General features: G+C 40.4%; 1 protein-coding gene across 3 annotated transcripts in view; it reads left to right on the plus strand.

Moving 5' to 3' along the window:
- Positions 1-18,384, plus strand: part of jupb (junction plakoglobin b) — an 84,393-nt gene that overhangs the window by 47,938 nt on the left and 18,071 nt on the right. For all 3 annotated transcript variants that reach the window (XM_077194984.1, XM_077194986.1, XM_077194985.1), the window contains 5 exons: positions 1,441-1,679; positions 9,352-9,553; positions 9,651-9,795; positions 11,514-11,617; positions 14,894-15,232. In XM_077194984.1, the coding sequence (XP_077051099.1) occupies positions 1,441-1,679; positions 9,352-9,553; positions 9,651-9,795; positions 11,514-11,617; positions 14,894-15,232 (1,029 nt within the window). The remainder of the gene's footprint in view (positions 1-1,440; positions 1,680-9,351; positions 9,554-9,650; positions 9,796-11,513; positions 11,618-14,893; positions 15,233-18,384) is intronic.

Genomic DNA, 18,384 nt, shown 5'->3' on the forward strand with positions numbered 1-18,384 from the left:
CGCTCTTGAATTAAAACAATAGATCCCTATGGAGCTTTTCACAACAGGCGCGATCAATTGCGGCGCAACCAAACGAGGCGCGACAAAAAACGCTATTTTTTTTTTCGACCAGTGTCGATTTGTTTTTCCGCCGCCCCACGATGGAACGAGCCGTCCAATTAGATTTGAGCTTACCCAAGCCGCTGCTGTTGCACAAAAGTGGGAGAGTGGTGGCGGTGTTTTGAAAACCTTTGTTAACACAGAAGAAAAGTATTCTGGAAGAGAGAAGAGAATGGATGTTGAGTTCTTGTTATAACTGTTGTCTAAGAATAGATTTAGTCTCATGTTTACTTGAATATTTCTGTATGCAGAAAATCATTTCTATTCATTTTCCACTGAATTATGCGATTTGAAGAGCACTTTCCATTTTCCTCTACAGCGCACGAGTGTTATGAGTCAGAGAGCACATTCGCTCTAGATCTGTCAATCATATTCATAACTCGTGCCCTTTCGCACATAAAAAATTGAGAGAAACGTTTCTACAGATGAAACATGAAGCCAAATAGACAGTTCAGTCCATTATAACACTTCAAATAATGCATGTCTGCTTATTATATAATCAAAATGCACTTTAGATCACAATCGGAAGTCATTGTAAGCCCTTAATCATGGTTCAAAGTGGGTTTTGTGCAAAAATATGAATAGTACATTAATTGTGAAGTGTAACTTGATGCTAACTGTACCTCTCATTACATTTTATGATGTATTATTGTAAGCATTATAGATATTTTGTGTTCCTGGTGTAGTACCAAACTTAATTTAATGCTGTTGTGCAGCAAATAATCGTAAACAGAAAAAAACTTCCAAATGCAGAACCTGTGATGAAAAATGTATTGTTGGTCAGCGCCACCTATCGTGCAGGTGTGAATTAGCCGAAGGCGATTTGTCGTTTTGTGTTCAAAGGGAAACATTCGTCAATGATTTACCATGCTTTATCGCGTTGCGTTCAGTGTGAAGGGGCCTTAACATTCAAAACTTTAAAAAAAATTGTGCATTCACTCATTAATGAGGAGTTATCGATCGGTTACATTATGGTTTGTTGAAAAATATTAAGTCATGACTGTTTTACAAAGCTTAAGTTCCACTGGGTCCAATGCTGGCTTTTTTGATACATAATAAGGCTGAATAATAATGGTTCTTTATTGGCATCTATCGTTCCTTGAAGAAACTTTAACATTCATGAAAAATTTCCATTCCGCTAAAGGATCATTGTAGTGGAAAAATATCCAATAATTAAAATATTCTTCACACTAAAACAATGGTTCTTAAAGAACTGTTCCCTGAAAGGTTCTTTGTGGAACCCAAAATGGTTCTTCTATGGAATCGCTGCAACAAAAAACAAACTTTTGGAACTTTAGAGTATAGACAAAAACATTTTCTTTTACGATTTTACGATGGCAGGTGGTGGTTAACAAGGCAGCCCTCATTGTGAACCAGCTGACGCGTAAGGAGGCGTCCCGTCGTGTGCTCATGCAGTCTCCTCAGATGGTGTCGGCTGTGGTGAGGGCCATGCAGAACACTGGAGATCTGGAGACGGCCCGCTGCGCTGCCAGTGTCCTGCACAGCCTGTCCCACCAGCGCGAGGGCCTGCTAGCTATCTTCCAATCGGGTGGCATCCCCGCACTTGTGCGCATGCTCAGGTGAGTGTAGGCACAAAAAGCATTTTACTTCTGTAATGTGACATGTTTCCATATGAACCAGGATATGTGAAATGTTTTTTAAACTTGTTCAGCAGAACTTAACAGGTGAGGAAACACAGGTGCGTAATTGGAGAGTCTTGCGTGGAGAACGCTGGAGGAATACGAGGAGAACGTACATTGTATATTTCTATGGCATCGGTGAAGTGGACTTATTGGAGAATTAAGAAAAGCTATCATGAGCATTGTAATGTTATAAGTGGATGTCTTAACTTATGTCTGTAGACTGGGAAGATTTTAAAAGGAGCGGTTCATTCATGAATCCGTAAGATCTTACCTTCATGCTGTGGAAATACAAACCGGAAGACAATGAGTGCAGCGCTGAAAAGGGGCGTGGCTACAGACGATTTATAGAAAAAGTAATGGTTCTGAGACGCACGTTTTTTGTCATGATTTGAGCATTTAGAAACAAAATGTATGAGACAGTTGTTGTCAGATTTCATTGGTAACTTCAAATATAAAATTTAATCAGAATCTTGGTGAACACCTTTGGAGAATTTGATGTTTCCCCATTTAAATAGAGAGGAGCTGCACTTGCTTGACTGAAATAGCTGCTCGAGAGGCGTTTTTTAACAATTTCATTAAATATCCACATTGTAACAGTGGATGTTTGGGCCAAGTTATGGTATTATGCAAAAAGATGGCAAATAATGAAACAAAGCCATCTCAGAATATTAAATATCACCAAAGGCTAATAAATATCAATTTTGTTTTATCTATATTACCAGTCTTGGAAAAATGTATTTCTAATATAAGGAAAATGGTGATAACAGATGCTTAGACGGTCGGATGCGTTTGTGTTTTAATTAGTCCCTTGACGGTTCATGGCCAGACAAATGTTTTGGTTGAATAGTGGTAAACGTTTGATGGACACTCACAGTTCCTAAGAGAACCTTAGACGGACCATGCTTGATCATCACCAAATCAGTGGTATCTAGCCTGGACTAGCATAGAAATTCATGCTAGTTTAAACTGGTCTTTTCAGGAGGGAAGCCATAATCCTTCCATGTTGGGTCTGGTCAACCTGACATTTTCTTTCCCAGTCGTGTTAGTCTTGGTGTGCATGTTAAGTTTTCCTCTCATTGTGGCGCACATTCATTTGTGCTCACTTTATCTCCTTTATATTTTGTGAATGATGCCTAGAGGTAACCTGTGGCATTCTGATGAACACTGTGACTAAGCAGTGCTAAAGCAGGACAATGTGCCTAGTTCCCTTACGAAGGGAACTCAACGATGCGTCCATCGACGCCATGGGAACGCCCCCAGCGTGACTGCGTCTGAAGCATCTATGTCAACTAGTCCAATGGAAAGAATGAGCGTCACGGGCGGGTGACGTCATGACCAGGATATGATAAAAGCACATCCGGTGCAAACCGGCATTAGCTTCTGTTGCCTCAGCAAGCGATCTGTGTCAAACTGTCTGTTATATTTACTGTTGTCTGTCTGATATATATATTTATGGAAACTAAACAATTGCACAAACTCTGTGTTCTCCCTGCTCGCGCTATTTAACGAGTAGGGACACACACGAGCTTTGTGTGATGGGTTTGGGAGTAGAGCATGCGGTATCAGCCTCCGAGGGGGCTGATTGCCAACATTGTGAGAAGCTTTCGCTTCGCATGCTCCGCTCCCGCCTGTCACTTTTCGAGGAAAGTGGCCGGGCTCGCAATTCTCAGGGTGACAGGTCCCGCGTCTGCCGAGGCAGCGCGGAGAATGCATTCCTGTGGATCGCGAATAGGATCTCTTTACGGGGTTGGAGACGGGTCCGCGGATCTTATCTCCTCCCTTTCCACGAGGGATCCAGTGCTCTCTCGCCGGTCTCGGAAGCCCGCGCTGCGGTCTCTTCCGCCCGGGGAGAGAGAGAAATCAATGCTTCAGTGCTCTACCTCCGAGGAGGTAGATGTGCTGGGCATTGAAAGTGACACAATCATGGGGGAAGTGAATTTGCCATCTCTTTCCCCAGCGTATGAGAAATATATATAACCTATATATATATATATATATATATGATAGTTTATATATTATATATAAAATAAAGTGAATATATATAAAATATATATATAAAAATAATAAGCTGGTGGAAGTGTTTACTAAGGCTGTAGATAAATTAAATATTTATGGCCAGCAGAAATAAGGGGGCACTCGTCCTAAAAATAAAATAGATTAAACGAGTTTCCTTCCCTCTGTTTTTCCACCTCCATCACGGGGCCTTCCATTTTTCCCGATCTGCACAGCGAGCTGTCTAGATCATGGAAAAAGCCTTACTCCTCTTGTCTTTTAGCCCCCACATTCATGTATATTCAGATATTTGGGGGTTAAGAGGGTATGGCTATGGGGCAATACCCCGGGTAGAACAGACGCTTGCGAGCTATCTGTCTCCCGGTTCAGTATTGTACCTGAAGGCGTCGGCTTCTCTCACTAAACCATTAAAGAAAACTATTTTTTAATCTAGTGGGAAAAGCATATATGGCAGTGGGTCTAGCATGGGCCTGCTTGCACACCATAGCAGTGCTACAAGCATATCAGGCTGACCTGCTGCGGTATTTGGACAGAAGTGAGGGAGTTTGGCCCGATGGGGTTTGAGAACTCCGTCGGGCCACAGATTTATCTCTCAGGGATGGCAGCCCTTGTGGTCACTGAGAGACACCTCTGGCTCAATTTGATGGGAATCATAGAGAAAGATACAAGATAATCTCTCCCTCGCTATGTCCAACCCCCTGGGGCTGCTGGGCGTGAGCAGCTCCAGCCGTCTAGTTTCTCATACACAACACAGCAGCCAAAGCCTTCAAAGCAGAAGCCGGATCCGAGGACCGTTCTTCACGCTGAGAAGGCTGCGGCTCAAAAGAAAAAAAGGTCCTGATGTTCACGCATCAGGCCTGTGAGGACAGCCCCGACCGAAGTGGAGCGGTGTACACCTCATTTTACGGTGCCCGTTCCATTTCGGGGTCCTCACGAGACCGTTCTGCCAACCCTGCCACCCTCGGTGCTTCAGGGCGCAGCGGTCTCCAGCGAGTCGCTGATGCTATGCTGCGGCACAGCATCGGTTTCGCGCCCTCTGAGGGGGGCCTTAGAGCGGCCAGTTCAGGTAGTTCCTGCCATTATGTTTCAGGCTCCGGAATTGGCTGTCTCGATAACACCAGAGACCAGCCTCGAGAGGCTGGTTCCCTTAGTAAATTTTCTGGCAGCGTGGAAGCTTCTGCCGAATATTTCTCATTGGGTCCTGCAGATTGTAGAGAAAGGATACAGAATCCAGTTTGGTTCTCGTCCTCCTCGTTACAACGGGGTGCTGCCCACAGTGGTGCATCCCGAGCAGGCTCTGGTAATGGAGCAAGAGGTAAAGGCCCTGTTAGCAAAGGAAGCTATAGAGCAGGTGTACTCACCCGACATTGCGTCGGGTCTTTACAGTCGTTATCTCATTGTTCCAAAAAAGGATGGAGAGCTGCGTCACATACTAGATCTTCGTCTGTTGGAGTGTTTGGTGCTGGAACTCAATTCCAAAATGCTGACACTCAAACAGATCGTGACTCAAATCAGATCCGAGGACTGGTTTGTCACGATAGATCTAAAAGACGCATACTTCCATATCTCCATCCTCCCTCAGCACAGGAGGTTCCTGAGGTTTTCTTTGGGGCAAAGAACACCAGTATCAGGCACTTCCTTTCGGTCTAGCTCTATCACCCCGCACATTCACGAAGCGTGTAGACGCAGCTCTGGCCCCGCCAGGCTGCAGTGCATATGCATTATGAATTGCATAGATGACTGGCTGATTCTAGCGGAATCAGAACAGTTAGCGGTTCGGCACCGAGGTGTCGTTCTCGCTCCTATGCAGATGTTGGGGTTGAGGCTCAATGCCAAGAAGAGTGTGCTTTCTCCAGTACAGAGAACCACTTTCCTTGGTGTGGTATGGGATTCAGTGACGATGCGGGCCACTCTGTCGCCCGTTCGTGTAGCTGCTATCCTAACAGCCACAAAAGAGCTGAGGCTAGGCCAGTCACGCACTGTAAAACAGTTAGAGAGACTGTTGGGTCTTGTGACAGCAGCGTTCAACGTGATAACTTTTGGCCTGCTGTACATGAGACCTTTACAGTGGTGGCTCAGGACCAGAGGGTTCTCCCCGAGGGGAAACCCACTTCGTATGATCAAGATCACGCGGCGGTGTCTCCGCACCTTGGTTATATGGAGGAAACACTGGTTCTTAACCCAGGGTCCGGTGTTGGGAGCTCTTTGCCATCGAGTTGTGATCTCGACAGATGCTTCCCTCACCGGCTGGGGAGCGGTATTGGAAGGCCGCTCAGCTCAGGGCTTGTGGAGGAGTCATCATCTCTCTTGGCACATGAATTGCCTAGAGATGATGGTCGTCTTCAATGCGTTGAGACATCTCCTCCCAGACCTGAGGGGCCATCATGTGTTGTTCTGGAACAGTGACTGTTAGGCCTCAGGGCAGCAGCGTCCAATGTGATACCCTTTGACCTGCTGTACGTGAGACCTTTACAGAGGTGGCTCAGGACCAGAGGGTTCTCCCTGAGGGGAAACCCACTCCTTACGATCAAGATCACGCGGCAGTATCCCCGCGCCTTGGTTATATGGAGGAAACTCTGGTTCTTGACCCACAGACAACACGTTGGTGGCCTCTTATTTTGGTCCCTCAAGAAATTACGCTGTCTGAGGGCAGTGTATATTCCGGGGGGGGCCAGAATATTGGAGCAGACACCCTGTCGAGGCAGGGGCTGAGGCCAGGGGACTCCACCCCGAGGCGGTGGAGCAAATATGGGAGTTTTACGGCCAGGCAGAAGTGGATTTGTTCTCGTCTCAGCATACGACGCACTGTCCACTCTGGTTATCCCTCACTCAACCAGTCCCCTCGGGGCTGGATGCTATGGTGCAGACGTGGCCGAGGCTACGTCTGTACGCATTTCCCTCCGTTGCTCTGCTCCCAGGAGTTCTGGAGTGAATCCGCCAGGATGGAATAAGCCTATTTAGTAGCACCACCCTGGCCGAGCTGAATTTGGTTTGCGGACCTAATTTTTCTCCTCGACGGACCTCCCTTGGAGGTCCCGATCAGGAGAGACCTTCTGTCTCAGGCAGGGGATGCAATATTGCACCCCCGGCAGGGGATTTGGGAACTGTGGGTTTGGCCTCTGAGGGGGCCCAACTCATAGAGAGTGGTCTCTCAACCGAGGTTGTTTAGACCATTCTAAGCTCCAGAGCTCCCGCTACGAGGAAACTATATTCACTATTTCGAGAGTTTTTCACTTCTTGGTGTTACCAGCGTCAGTGGGATCCGGTTAACTGTTCAGTAAACACAGTATTCGAGTTTCTGCAAGAACGCTTTGTATCAGGTCTATGTCCTTCCACGCTTAAGGTATAATATGTGTGGCGGCCATTGCGGCTTTCCACGCCCTGGTGGGTAGTACATTTTTGGGTCGAGACCCCCTGATCACTCGTTTCCTTCGTGGCACTTTGAGGCTGAGGCATGCAACTTGCACTAAGGTGCTGGCTTGGGACCTTGCAATAGTTCTAGAAGGCCTATCTGGGGCTCCCTTCGAGCCCTTAGATTTGGTCTCAGAGAAGTTCCTTTCTTTTAAGACTATTTTCTGCTAGCTATTTCGTCCCTATAAGAGTCAGACCTTCAGGCCCTTTCGGTCCCCACCTGCCTTGAGTGCACCGGGATGGCCAAGGCAATCTTACCCGAAACATGGATATGTTCCAAAGGTGCCTACCATTATTCCGAGGCCTATTGTGCTGCAGGTTTCTGTCCTCCCCCATTTTTCGGACCAGGAAAAGCTGAACCTCTTGTGCCAGTGCGAGCACTGGACACTTATGTTCATCGGACTTCTCTGTCGAGAAAATCCAACCTATTGAGCATATAGATAGTCGAGACTATTCTTCTTGCTTGTGAGTCTTCTGGCCAACCATTTGGTGGTCAGGGCTCATTCCACTAGGAGTATGGCTTCTAAGCGTATTATCTGGAGTTCTCTCCAAGACGTTTGTGATGCGGCGGGCTGGTCCTCACCGCTCACATTCATGAGGTTTTACAGCTTGGACCTGGATGCTGCCCCAGGATCCCAGGTGCTTGGTGCAGTGTGACAACAGGCTGACACTCAGGCATTTGAAAGTCTGGCGCTTTGGGTATTCTCGTTCCCATGGCGTCGATGGACGCATCGTTGAGTTCCCTTCGTAAGGGAACGTCTCAGGTTACTATTGTAACCATAGTTCCCTGAGAACAGGGAACGAGACGATGCGTCACCCTGCCATACTTCCTGCATCCCTGTGATCGGCTTGCTTCGGCAATTTTCGAAGCTAATGCCGGTTTGCACCGGATGTGCTTTTATCATATCCTGGTCATGACGTCACCCGCCCGTGACGCTCATTCTTTCCATTGGACTAGTTGACATAGATGCTTCAGACGCAGTCACGCTGGGGGCGTTCCCATGGCGTCGATGGACGCATCGTCTCGTTCCCTGTTCTCAGGGAACTATGGTTACAATAGTAACCTGAGACGTTCTATCTCTGTATATGAAAACGTCCACTACACCACCCTGTGATAGGGGCCATAGCAGAGCTGTATTTTAGAGATATATTTGGACTGTGATGGCAAATTTGCTCTGTCAGAAAGCCCATTTATAGCAGATGCTGAGATAATAGAGCAGAGCAGAATCTTTATGACCACACAACCAGGGCTGTTGTAACTTTGACACAGTATCAGCTTATTAAGTTACATGGAGAGTCTGCTTGGTGCAGCCAGCCTGTATTGAAATGTCATGATCAAGGATGCCATGCCGTGAGATCTTAAAAATTGCTGCGTGTGACCACTGTAATAGAAGCCCAGATCTGTAAAGGTGAGGTGTGTCATTTTTCTGATGTGAAAGCACTCTTTTCTCTTTCAGTTTAATATGCAGAGACAACTATAAGTAAGCCATTTGTTGGTTGATTTCTCTGAAAATGGTAAACTCTGAATGGCACAGGCTAATAGGTTCTTTAACTCAACCTGCTTGTAATCACATCGTTATATAGGGCACAGCTAATTGGTTCCTGCTGTATAAGTAGCCAATGAGCTCACATGCTCAACCTTCAAATACTTGGGTAGCATTTGACAGCACTCATTTTAATAATATGAAATAAAAAGCAAGTATGAAAATAGTTTAGTGAATTTTACATTGTATTGTATTATATTATAATGTCTATAATAATACTTACTTTAGAAATATTATTTATTTTAATAAAAAATAATATTATTTTATTTATTTTGAATAAATAAATGATAATAATAATAATTATTATTTTAATAATAATAATTTTCATCTCCTTTCTTTGCAACATTGGCTAGAGAAAATATAAACAATTAGCTTAAAGAAAAGTAAATATTTTTCAGTCAGATAATATTTTAGTAAGTTGTTTTTGTGCAGTGCTTTTAATTTTATGTTAAAGGTTCACATATTTTTAAACCTTTTAATTTCACATTTGCCTTTACAGAATATGTAAATATGTCCGTATACATTAAAATCTGCAGCTGCTTTTATATTTTAGGAAGAGTGTCCCACACATCATATTTAGTGTTTCTGGACATTACAATCTATTTGACCCATATGTTGTAAATATTCTATTCGATCTTCAGTTCTCCTATGGAGTCAGTGCTGTTCTATGCCATTACCACGTTACACAACCTGTTACTGCACCAGGAGGGAGCCAAGATGGCGGTGCGTTTGGCCGATGGACTGCAAAGAATGGTCCCCCTTCTGAAAAAATCCAACCCAAAGTTCCTGGCCATCACCACAGACTGCCTGCAGCTGCTTTCTTACGGCAATCAGGAGAGCAAGGTGTGTGTCCATTACAGCGCCCCCTGTGGCAACACTGAGAATGCATTGCCTTAGGAAGTGTATGTCATAATCCATGTTGTTGTTTCTCTCTTCACAGTTGATCATCCTGGCAAATGGTGGGCCAGAAAGTTTGGTGTTCATTATGAGAAACCACAACTACGAAAAGCTCCTATGGACCACCAGCAGAGTCCTGAAGGTGCTTTCTGTCTGTCCGAGCAACAAGCCGGCTATCGTTGACTCTGGTGAGTGTATGTGTGTGTTATGTCCTCATTTTAACTATCTTTTGCTCTTTGTTTCACTTTTGGATTTTTTTTATTCCTAGACCCTAGAGGACTATTATTATCTCTTTTCTTTCATTCCCGAGGACTGTTCTCTTCGGCATTTTGCATAATTTCTATATTGCTATAATATTGCAATATCCATCTAATTTTTTTGTGTTTGGGGATTTTTACATATTTTTTTCCCCCACTTCTTGATCAATGAATTTCCATGTCTTTTCCATTCATTCATGGTTATTAAAAGACATATTTATGAGATTGCTGGGGGCGATTTCCATTTGTTTGTGTGTGTTCCATTTGTTTTATTCTGTGATTAAAAACATTTGAACATTGAATTATACACTACAGTTCAAAAGTTTGGGGTCTGTATTCTGTAAATATTAATGTATTTGAAAGAAGTCTCCTTTGCTCACCAAAGCTGCATTAATTTAATCAAAAATACAATAAAACAGTAATATTGTGAAACATTGTTACAATTTAATTTTTCTGTTTTATAGTGTTTTAAAAGGTAATTTATTACTGTGATGGTAAAGCTGTATTTGCAGCATAATTTCTCCATTCTTCAGTGTCACAAGATCCTTCAGAAATATCAATGTTGGAAACAGTTCTGCCGCTTAATATTTTTGTGGAAACTGCAATACATTTTTTTCAGTATTCTTTTATAAATAGAAAGTTCAAATGAACAGCATTTATTTGAAATAGAAACCTTTTGGACTATTATATAAATATAAATGTCTTTATCTCAATTTTGATTCATTGAATGTATCCTTGATGAATAAAAGTATTCATTTCTTAAAAATAAAAAAAATCATACTGACCCCAAACTATTGAATGTTATAGTGTATGTGCAAAAGCTCCAAAAATACAATGCACTTTTCCAAGTCTAGAAAAAAGAACTTTTTGTAAAATTTTCAGATTTTTGTCATGTTTATTATGATTAGGAGAGACAATTGCCAGAATTGTTGGGGAGAGTAGGGAAATGGGATCGGGACACATTACGAGCCCAACTTGAACCTGCATCATCCACATGAGCACCATGCCTCAATATATCAGAAGCATGTGTGCAAACCACTATACTACAGTCCCAGCAATACATTATTTATATTTGATTCAACCATTGAACTCAATTAAATTTTCCATTAAAACTAATATTACAGCTTTATGTTAAACCCCACCTTTAACCTACTCCGCCTGTCAGTACATCTTCACAGCAGTCATGGATGTTACTTTATTAATTCTGACCTTTCAGCGAATGAATACTTAAATATACAACGGCAAAGGTTGTGGGACTCAAATATCTCGCCCTATCGCGCCTACCAGGGCTGATCTCATAAAAGTCTGTACAGTTATGGCGTGACTATGTCCTTTCCCATATGAAGCTTTGGCGCTCGTCTGGAGAAAGCGCTGAGGATCAGGTAGTTACAACACTGGATGAGAGGCAGTTTTCAAGGGTGTCTCCTAATCTCCTTCCCTCTTTTTATCTTCCTAAGCCATGTGGCTTTTAGTTTATCTACACCGACTCCAAAAGACATTTCTCTCCCCTTGGCAGACAATGGCTAATCCATGGAGAAATACAGCCTTCTTTTTAGAGCAGGTTGTGTAGCTGAATAGTTTTGTTCTTTTTTTGTGTGGCTATGTCCGATAAATATGGACTCTAAACCCTCTTTCTCTCCGTTTGGCAGGAGGTATGCAGGCCCTCGGCCAACATCTCACAGGTTCGAGTCAGCGTCTAACACAGAACTGCCTGTGGACCCTGAGGAATCTCTCTGATGCTGCAACCAAGCAGGTAATCGAGCTGTTCCACTCTGTAGATCGTGTGTTTGCTAGTTCTGCTTGTTATTGTTGATCATACTTAGGGTTAGCGATTTTATTCTGAACTTCTCAACATGAATGATTCCTCAAATCGTGTGGCTTATTGAGAAGAGCTGCTTTTCAAAGCAACTGGAATTTTTGTCTGATGGATGATGGATCAGGTGAAAAATCCCACAGATTTCCACTGAACAAGAGACCAAAGCCATATGAGACAAGAGTATTGTACAATTTGACTTGGGCTTGCAAGGAACCACCCAGAATTAGATTTGGGGATTTGAGCAATTCCCAATTCATCTAATCGATTCCAATTCTTATAGGTTCCCAGTTTCGATCCCAGTAAGGTAAAAACATTTAGTCAAACATTTATATCAAATATATTTATTCTGTGTCTTTTGGTAAAACGTGTTCTTACAGCTGATTTCCATGAACAAAAATCAGCAGCCTACAAAAAAAAAAAATAGGCAGCCTAAAGAACACTAACATTTTCCTATGGGTTTAACAAAAATACCACAGCAAAAAACAACTGGACATATACATTTCGAAACAGTGATCAAATAAGAACAAATAAACAAATGAGCACAAATAAATACAACTAAAATAGATTAATCCTTATTAAAGTTAAGTCAAGATCAGTGAGTGATTTTCTTTTTCTTTTGTTCTTTGATTAATGTTAATGACACAGACTGGAGAAGGTTTATTAGGCTGCTGTCACTTTAAGACCTCATGCAGGATTCAATAAACTGTTACACATGCATTTTCTTTCTCAACTTCTCAAGTTTATGTTCACTTAAGACAAAACTAACTGTGTTTACAAGGACATTTAGACAATTTTGTGTGTATTTGTGCATTCAAGCACTAGAAGACGTGTACGAACACTCAATTCAGTATCGCGCACTCTATGTTAGGCGGCTCTCTGTGTGAAAGAAAATAGCGTGCTGCGCGAGTGCAGAATTTCGTGTCTTCTTGCACTTGAAAATGGTTTGAAATCACATTTAAATGCGCACACATGAATCGATAAAACGGAATTGTCCTATTCATGACCTTACGGATCCGATTCCAGAATTGGAATCGATTTTTGATTCCCAACATTACCCAGAATGCCTCAGGATTTTTTTTAGCAAAACTCAAGAAACAATTCAGATCATCTTATCAACGGTCAAGGAGAAAAGGTGGTGATGATTTTCTGCACCTTCGGCTTCATTTTCAACCGAGGGGGATGATCCAACTCCTGTCCCAGATTGCGAATTCAGTTGAGGGAAGCTATTTCAATTATTTAAAAAAATATATCTGCATTGTTATTGCTTTGAAGAATAACTGCTGCTCCTCAAAAGAAATACAGCTGAAATATGGAATTGAATTTATAAGTACAGTTTTTTTTAAAGAAAAAGCTGTTTATGTTTTTACCTTTTTACTGTATTTTTTTCTTAAAGGGAAGCATAATTGAAAATTACCCCAATTTTGTCATAAAGAGAAAATCAGTCAATCAAGAATCTAGGCTGAATGTGAAATGTCTTTTAAAACAGATAATTAGTATCTACTAATGAAATAACAATAGCATTTCATTATACAGTATTGCATTCAATTATTAAATGTGCAAATGCTCCAAAGGATTTCAGCCCAGACAAAGCTTGAAAGCCACGAAACAGCTTTCATGTATAGTCTAACGTTTTTTTCCTCTGTACTTTCTAATGCTTTTATAGTTCAGGCGACCTGTGGTTTTTATAATTACTCCTCACCTCCACACAATTTGTCCCTCATCACTGCTACTCAGAATTCAGTAGCCCAGAAAATACACAATTAATGATAAACAGGTTATCATTTTCGTCCTTATTATTAAATTCACAGAACAAAAACAACTATGAACAGACGCATCCCCTTCTGCTCTTACGGAGAGTGTCTAGAATTTAAATGTATGAATTGAGCTCACGCCATTCCGGTGTCTGTCCGTCTAATCCTTCACTCACCCGCGTTCTTTCTTATCTCCTTCTTCCACTGCCTTTCCTCTTTCATTTGTTCCTTATCATGGTTATTATTTCATTTGTGATAATTAGCGGTTTGACTTTCTGATTCTTGATATGTTTTTTTTATGTGAATCTTTTGCGCTGTTACTGTCACTGTCATCTTTTTTATGCATGAAAACGTGAATGTAAAAGGAATATTCCAGGTTCAATACAGGTTCAACTCAATCCACAGCATTTGTGGCTTGATGGTGGTTACCACAAAAAAATCACTTTGAAAAAATAAACAGCTTTGCCGCTTAAATAATACATATAACGTTTTAACGCAAGACTTATTAGAAGTGCTTTTACATTGTATATAAAAATAACAGGGAGCAATTCTTCTTCTTTTTTTGTCAATGGACCTTAACTTGCACAACTGATCAAAAGTTTGGTCAGTAAGGAATAAAAAAATGGAAATTAATAGTTTTATTCAGCAAGGACACATGAAATTGATCAAAAGTAAGAGTAAAGTAACAAAATAATGTAAATAATGCTGTTCTTTCTATTCATCACAGAATCCTGAAAAAAAATATCACTTTTTCCACAAAAGTATTAAACAACACAACTGTTTTCAACATTGATAATAATATAAAATGTTTTTTGAGCAGCAAATTAGAATGATTTCTGAAGGATCATGTGACATTGAAGACTGGAGTAATGCTGAAAATTCAGCTTTGCGTCACATGAATAAATTACATTTTAAAATATATACAAATAGAAAACAGTTAATTTAGGTTGTAATCTTTTTTTTTTTTTACGATTTTGATTAAATAAATGCAGCCTTGGTGAGCATAAGAGACTTCTTTCAAAAACATTACAAAAATCTTACTGACCATCCTTGAGTACAGTAGATTAAAGTACTTCTCTGGTTCGTCAGGCATATCAATCTCCAAATAAGCCAAAAAGGAAGCATAAACGCATTATAAAGGTGGTTCTATGCACTATATTCCAGCACTTCAGAAGCTTTGTGTGAGAAACAGACTGAAATTTAAGTTGTTTTAATTTGTTATTTACAGAAAATAATTGAAGCATTCTGCTATAAATGTCTCCTTTTGTGTTCCCTTGGCGAATGAAAGTTGTGGGAGAAAGAAAATCCTATACATAAAATATATTAAAATAGAAAGAAGTAAATGCAGCCTTGGTGAGCATAAGAGACTTCCTGCAAAAACATTGAAAATTCTTACAGACCCCACACTTTTGAATGGTGGTGTATTTAAAATGTACTGAATTCTTGTTTCGTGTGGATACAGGAGGGTCTCGATGGTCTCCTGCATATCTTAGTGAGTCAGCTCGGCTCAGATGACGTGAACATGCTGACCTGCGCGACTGGCATCCTGTCAAACCTCACCTGCAACAACGCGCGCAACAAGGCCCTGGTCACTCAGAGCGGCGGGGTGGAGTCCCTGATTCACGCCGTGCTTCGAGCCGGAGAGAAGGAGGATGTGGCCGAGCCGGCGGTCTGTGCCCTGCGTCACCTCACGAGCCGCCACCCCGACGCAGAGCTGGCCCAGAATGCAGTGCGTCTGCATTACGGCATCCCCGCCATCACCAAGCTCTTGGGTCAGCCGCACTATTGGCCTGTGGTAAAGGTCTGTATATGTGTGTGTGTGTGTGTGTGTGTGTGTGTGTGTGTGTGTGTGTGTGTGTGTGTGTGTGTGTGTGTCTGAATTGCTGCCAATTTGAAAGCCCTCTCTGGCGTTTGAATTGAAAGGTCAGATTTGAATCATCTGGGGGCAGGGCTTGCGTGGCTTTGATGCGGAAGAATGCTGAGACTTGCCTCTCTTGTTAAGCTGATTTAGTGCCGGATCTTAGTCATTGAGCGGCACTCCTACGCTCCTCCGGGGCTTCAGTGTAATTTTGAGGACACTAGCCGGAACAATATAAAGAGCCCTCGAGCATCATATGCAAGGAATCGCTGCCATACATGGACTGGAAGCAGCAACGCCTTGTATCAGGATGCCAGGGTAAAATACATTTGTGTTTCATGTAAGAAGTGTAATGATAACACATTACAATAAGGTTCATCTTTTAAACATTAGTTAATGTATTAACTAACATGAGCAATACATTTGTTACTGTTTTTGTTCATCTTTGTTAACGTTAGTTAATAAAAATACAGCTGTTCATTGTTTGTTCATGTTCATGTTCACACAGTGCATTTACTAATGTTAATACGATTTTAATAAAGTATTAGTAAATGTTGAAATTAATTTTAACAAAGATTAACAAATGCTGTATAAGTGCAGTTCATTATTAGTTAATGTTAACTAATGTAGTTAACTAATGTTGTTAACTAATAAACCTTATTGTAAAGTGTAATTATATAGAATGACATGAAGGTGAGTAAATGATGACAAAATAAGGTAACACTTTATTTCGATAGTCCACTTTAGACATTCTACTAACTATAAGTAACTTTGCAACTACATGTCAACTAACTCTCATTAGATTATTAGTCGACTGCATGCTTAATATCTGCTAACACTTTATCTTGATGGTCCCCCAACAGACACTCTACTGACTATAAGTAGCTAACTTGGTAACTACATGTCAAATTATTCTCACCTAACCCTAACCTAACAGTCTACTACAGCCTATTAATACTCTAATGAGAGTTAGTTGACATGTAGTTGTAAAGTTACTTATAGTAACGAAATAAAAAGATAGATAGCGTTTTTTGACCAGGAGTCATGTATTTTCACTTATTTATGGCAAAAAAAAAGTTTTATGCAAATATTATAGGTCATCCAATCAATTTGGGGTGGGACTCTTTGTATTGTGATACACTACCGTTCGAAAGTTGGGTTGGTAAGATTTTTTTGTTGTTAAAATATTAATATTTTTATTCAGCAAGGATGCATTCAATTAAACAAAGGTGAAAACAAGTGCATTTATAATGTTATAAAAGATTTTTATTTCAAACAAATGCTGTTCTTTCAAAGAATCCTGAATAATAAGAAATGTTTCTTGAGCAGCAAATGAATGATTTTTGAAAGATCATGTGACACTGAAGAAAAGAGTAATGATGCCGAAAATTCAGCTTTGACATCACAGGAATAAATCACATTTTTAAAATGTATTAAAATAGAAAACAGTTCTTTTCAATTGTATTAATTTCACTACTTTTTTTATTATATTTTTGATCGTATAAATGCAGCCTTGGTGAGAATAAGAGACTTCTTTTAATAACAACTCAAAACCTTACTGACACTAAACTTTTCCCCTCAATATTTGAATATGTAAAAAAAACCTTCCTTTACTTCCATGAAAATGAAAAAGTTTCAGTTTTCCTTTGCACTTCTAAAATTAACCTCACGATTATATATCTTGTCAATGTCTCCATGCTAGTCAAAGCCCTTGAAGCTTTGGCGAATCAGAAGGTCGTAGCGAGTGTAATTGTCTGTCCTCGGCTCTCTGATTTGTGGTGGGACAGACTCTTGATTGTCTCTCTGTGAGCTCGGGCTCCCGGCACGCATGATCTCTCGCTTAATCGTATCAGACCGTTGGAGCAGAAACCTGTGTGTGTGTGTGTGTGTGTGTGCTGTGATCTGTTCAGCACGTGTGTATCGATCCAGAAGAACGACAATGCCAGGCTTTTATTTTCACTCACAGTCTGTGTCTGCATGCAGAAATTCCTAAAAAAAGATCAACCTGGCTGAATAGGAAGTCTATTAAGTGTTTACACTGATTTATTTTACTGAGATGTTTTGTGTTGCTCTCCGCTGTGGTGCACTCAGTGATTTGTTTCTGTATATGATGAGCTTACCAATATCACACCGTCACGTTTTCACATTTTCACTGCCATTCGCATTTTTAAAACGTAGGTGGGCATTAGTATATTCTGCAAACAAAAGTGTCCAATAAGATTAACAAAATGAAGTGAGAAGTATTGAGTTGCTAATTTAATCTCAACTGGCCTGTGTTAAAATCAAACCACTTTTACTTATTAGACTACTGATGTTACCATTTGATGCTATCATTTTAGACACTTTTCAAAAGTACTATTTTTTTTAACCTGTTAAACATTTTAAATGAATGCACCTTTAAGTAATTCAGTGAAACATCATGAGAGACTTTATTACATTGATTTTACTAAGAAAGAAAAATACTAATACTAATATATAAATAGTATATACAAATACACACAGAGAAACATATATATATATATATACATATATTATGTAAACAAACTTTTATGTTAAATGCAAATAATCACAATTAATCTATTTTGACAGCAATATTTTTTTTATCTATTGATTTATTTATTTTAATTTTAAAACATACTTATATTTTTATTTATAATGTTTTGTTTTGGAAGCGATTTTGTAGTTTTTCTCCATTTTTAAGCATTATAAAGCAATAAGAAATCTGTACTACAGTCACTGCATTATAATCCCTGTAATCAGTAATCTTGTGGTTTATTGCTTTTAAAAAATAACAACAACAACAATATGATACCACTATTCAATAAAAAGTTACATTCATGAAGAATAATTATCATAATAAATTAATCAGAATGATAATCAGAATGAATAATATTCTTCCCAGTAATATAGCTATAGCCTAACTGTTGTAGTAGTATGGACCAATTGTATGCATTTATCATTTTAAAACTGCATTGAATGTGGCTCATTTAGAGTCAGAACTATTCATTTTAAAATGCCTCTATGTAGAAACCAGACAGTTTCACAAACAAAATGTATAAACTTTCTGTACAATTTGTCTGATGGCTTTGGATGCA

Source organism: Siphateles boraxobius, unplaced genomic scaffold (genome assembly GCF_051911475.1).
Source record: "Siphateles boraxobius isolate OS27281-9 unplaced genomic scaffold, OSU_SipBor_1 33, whole genome shotgun sequence".
NCBI classification, from domain to species: domain Eukaryota; kingdom Metazoa; phylum Chordata; class Actinopteri; order Cypriniformes; family Leuciscidae; genus Siphateles; species Siphateles boraxobius.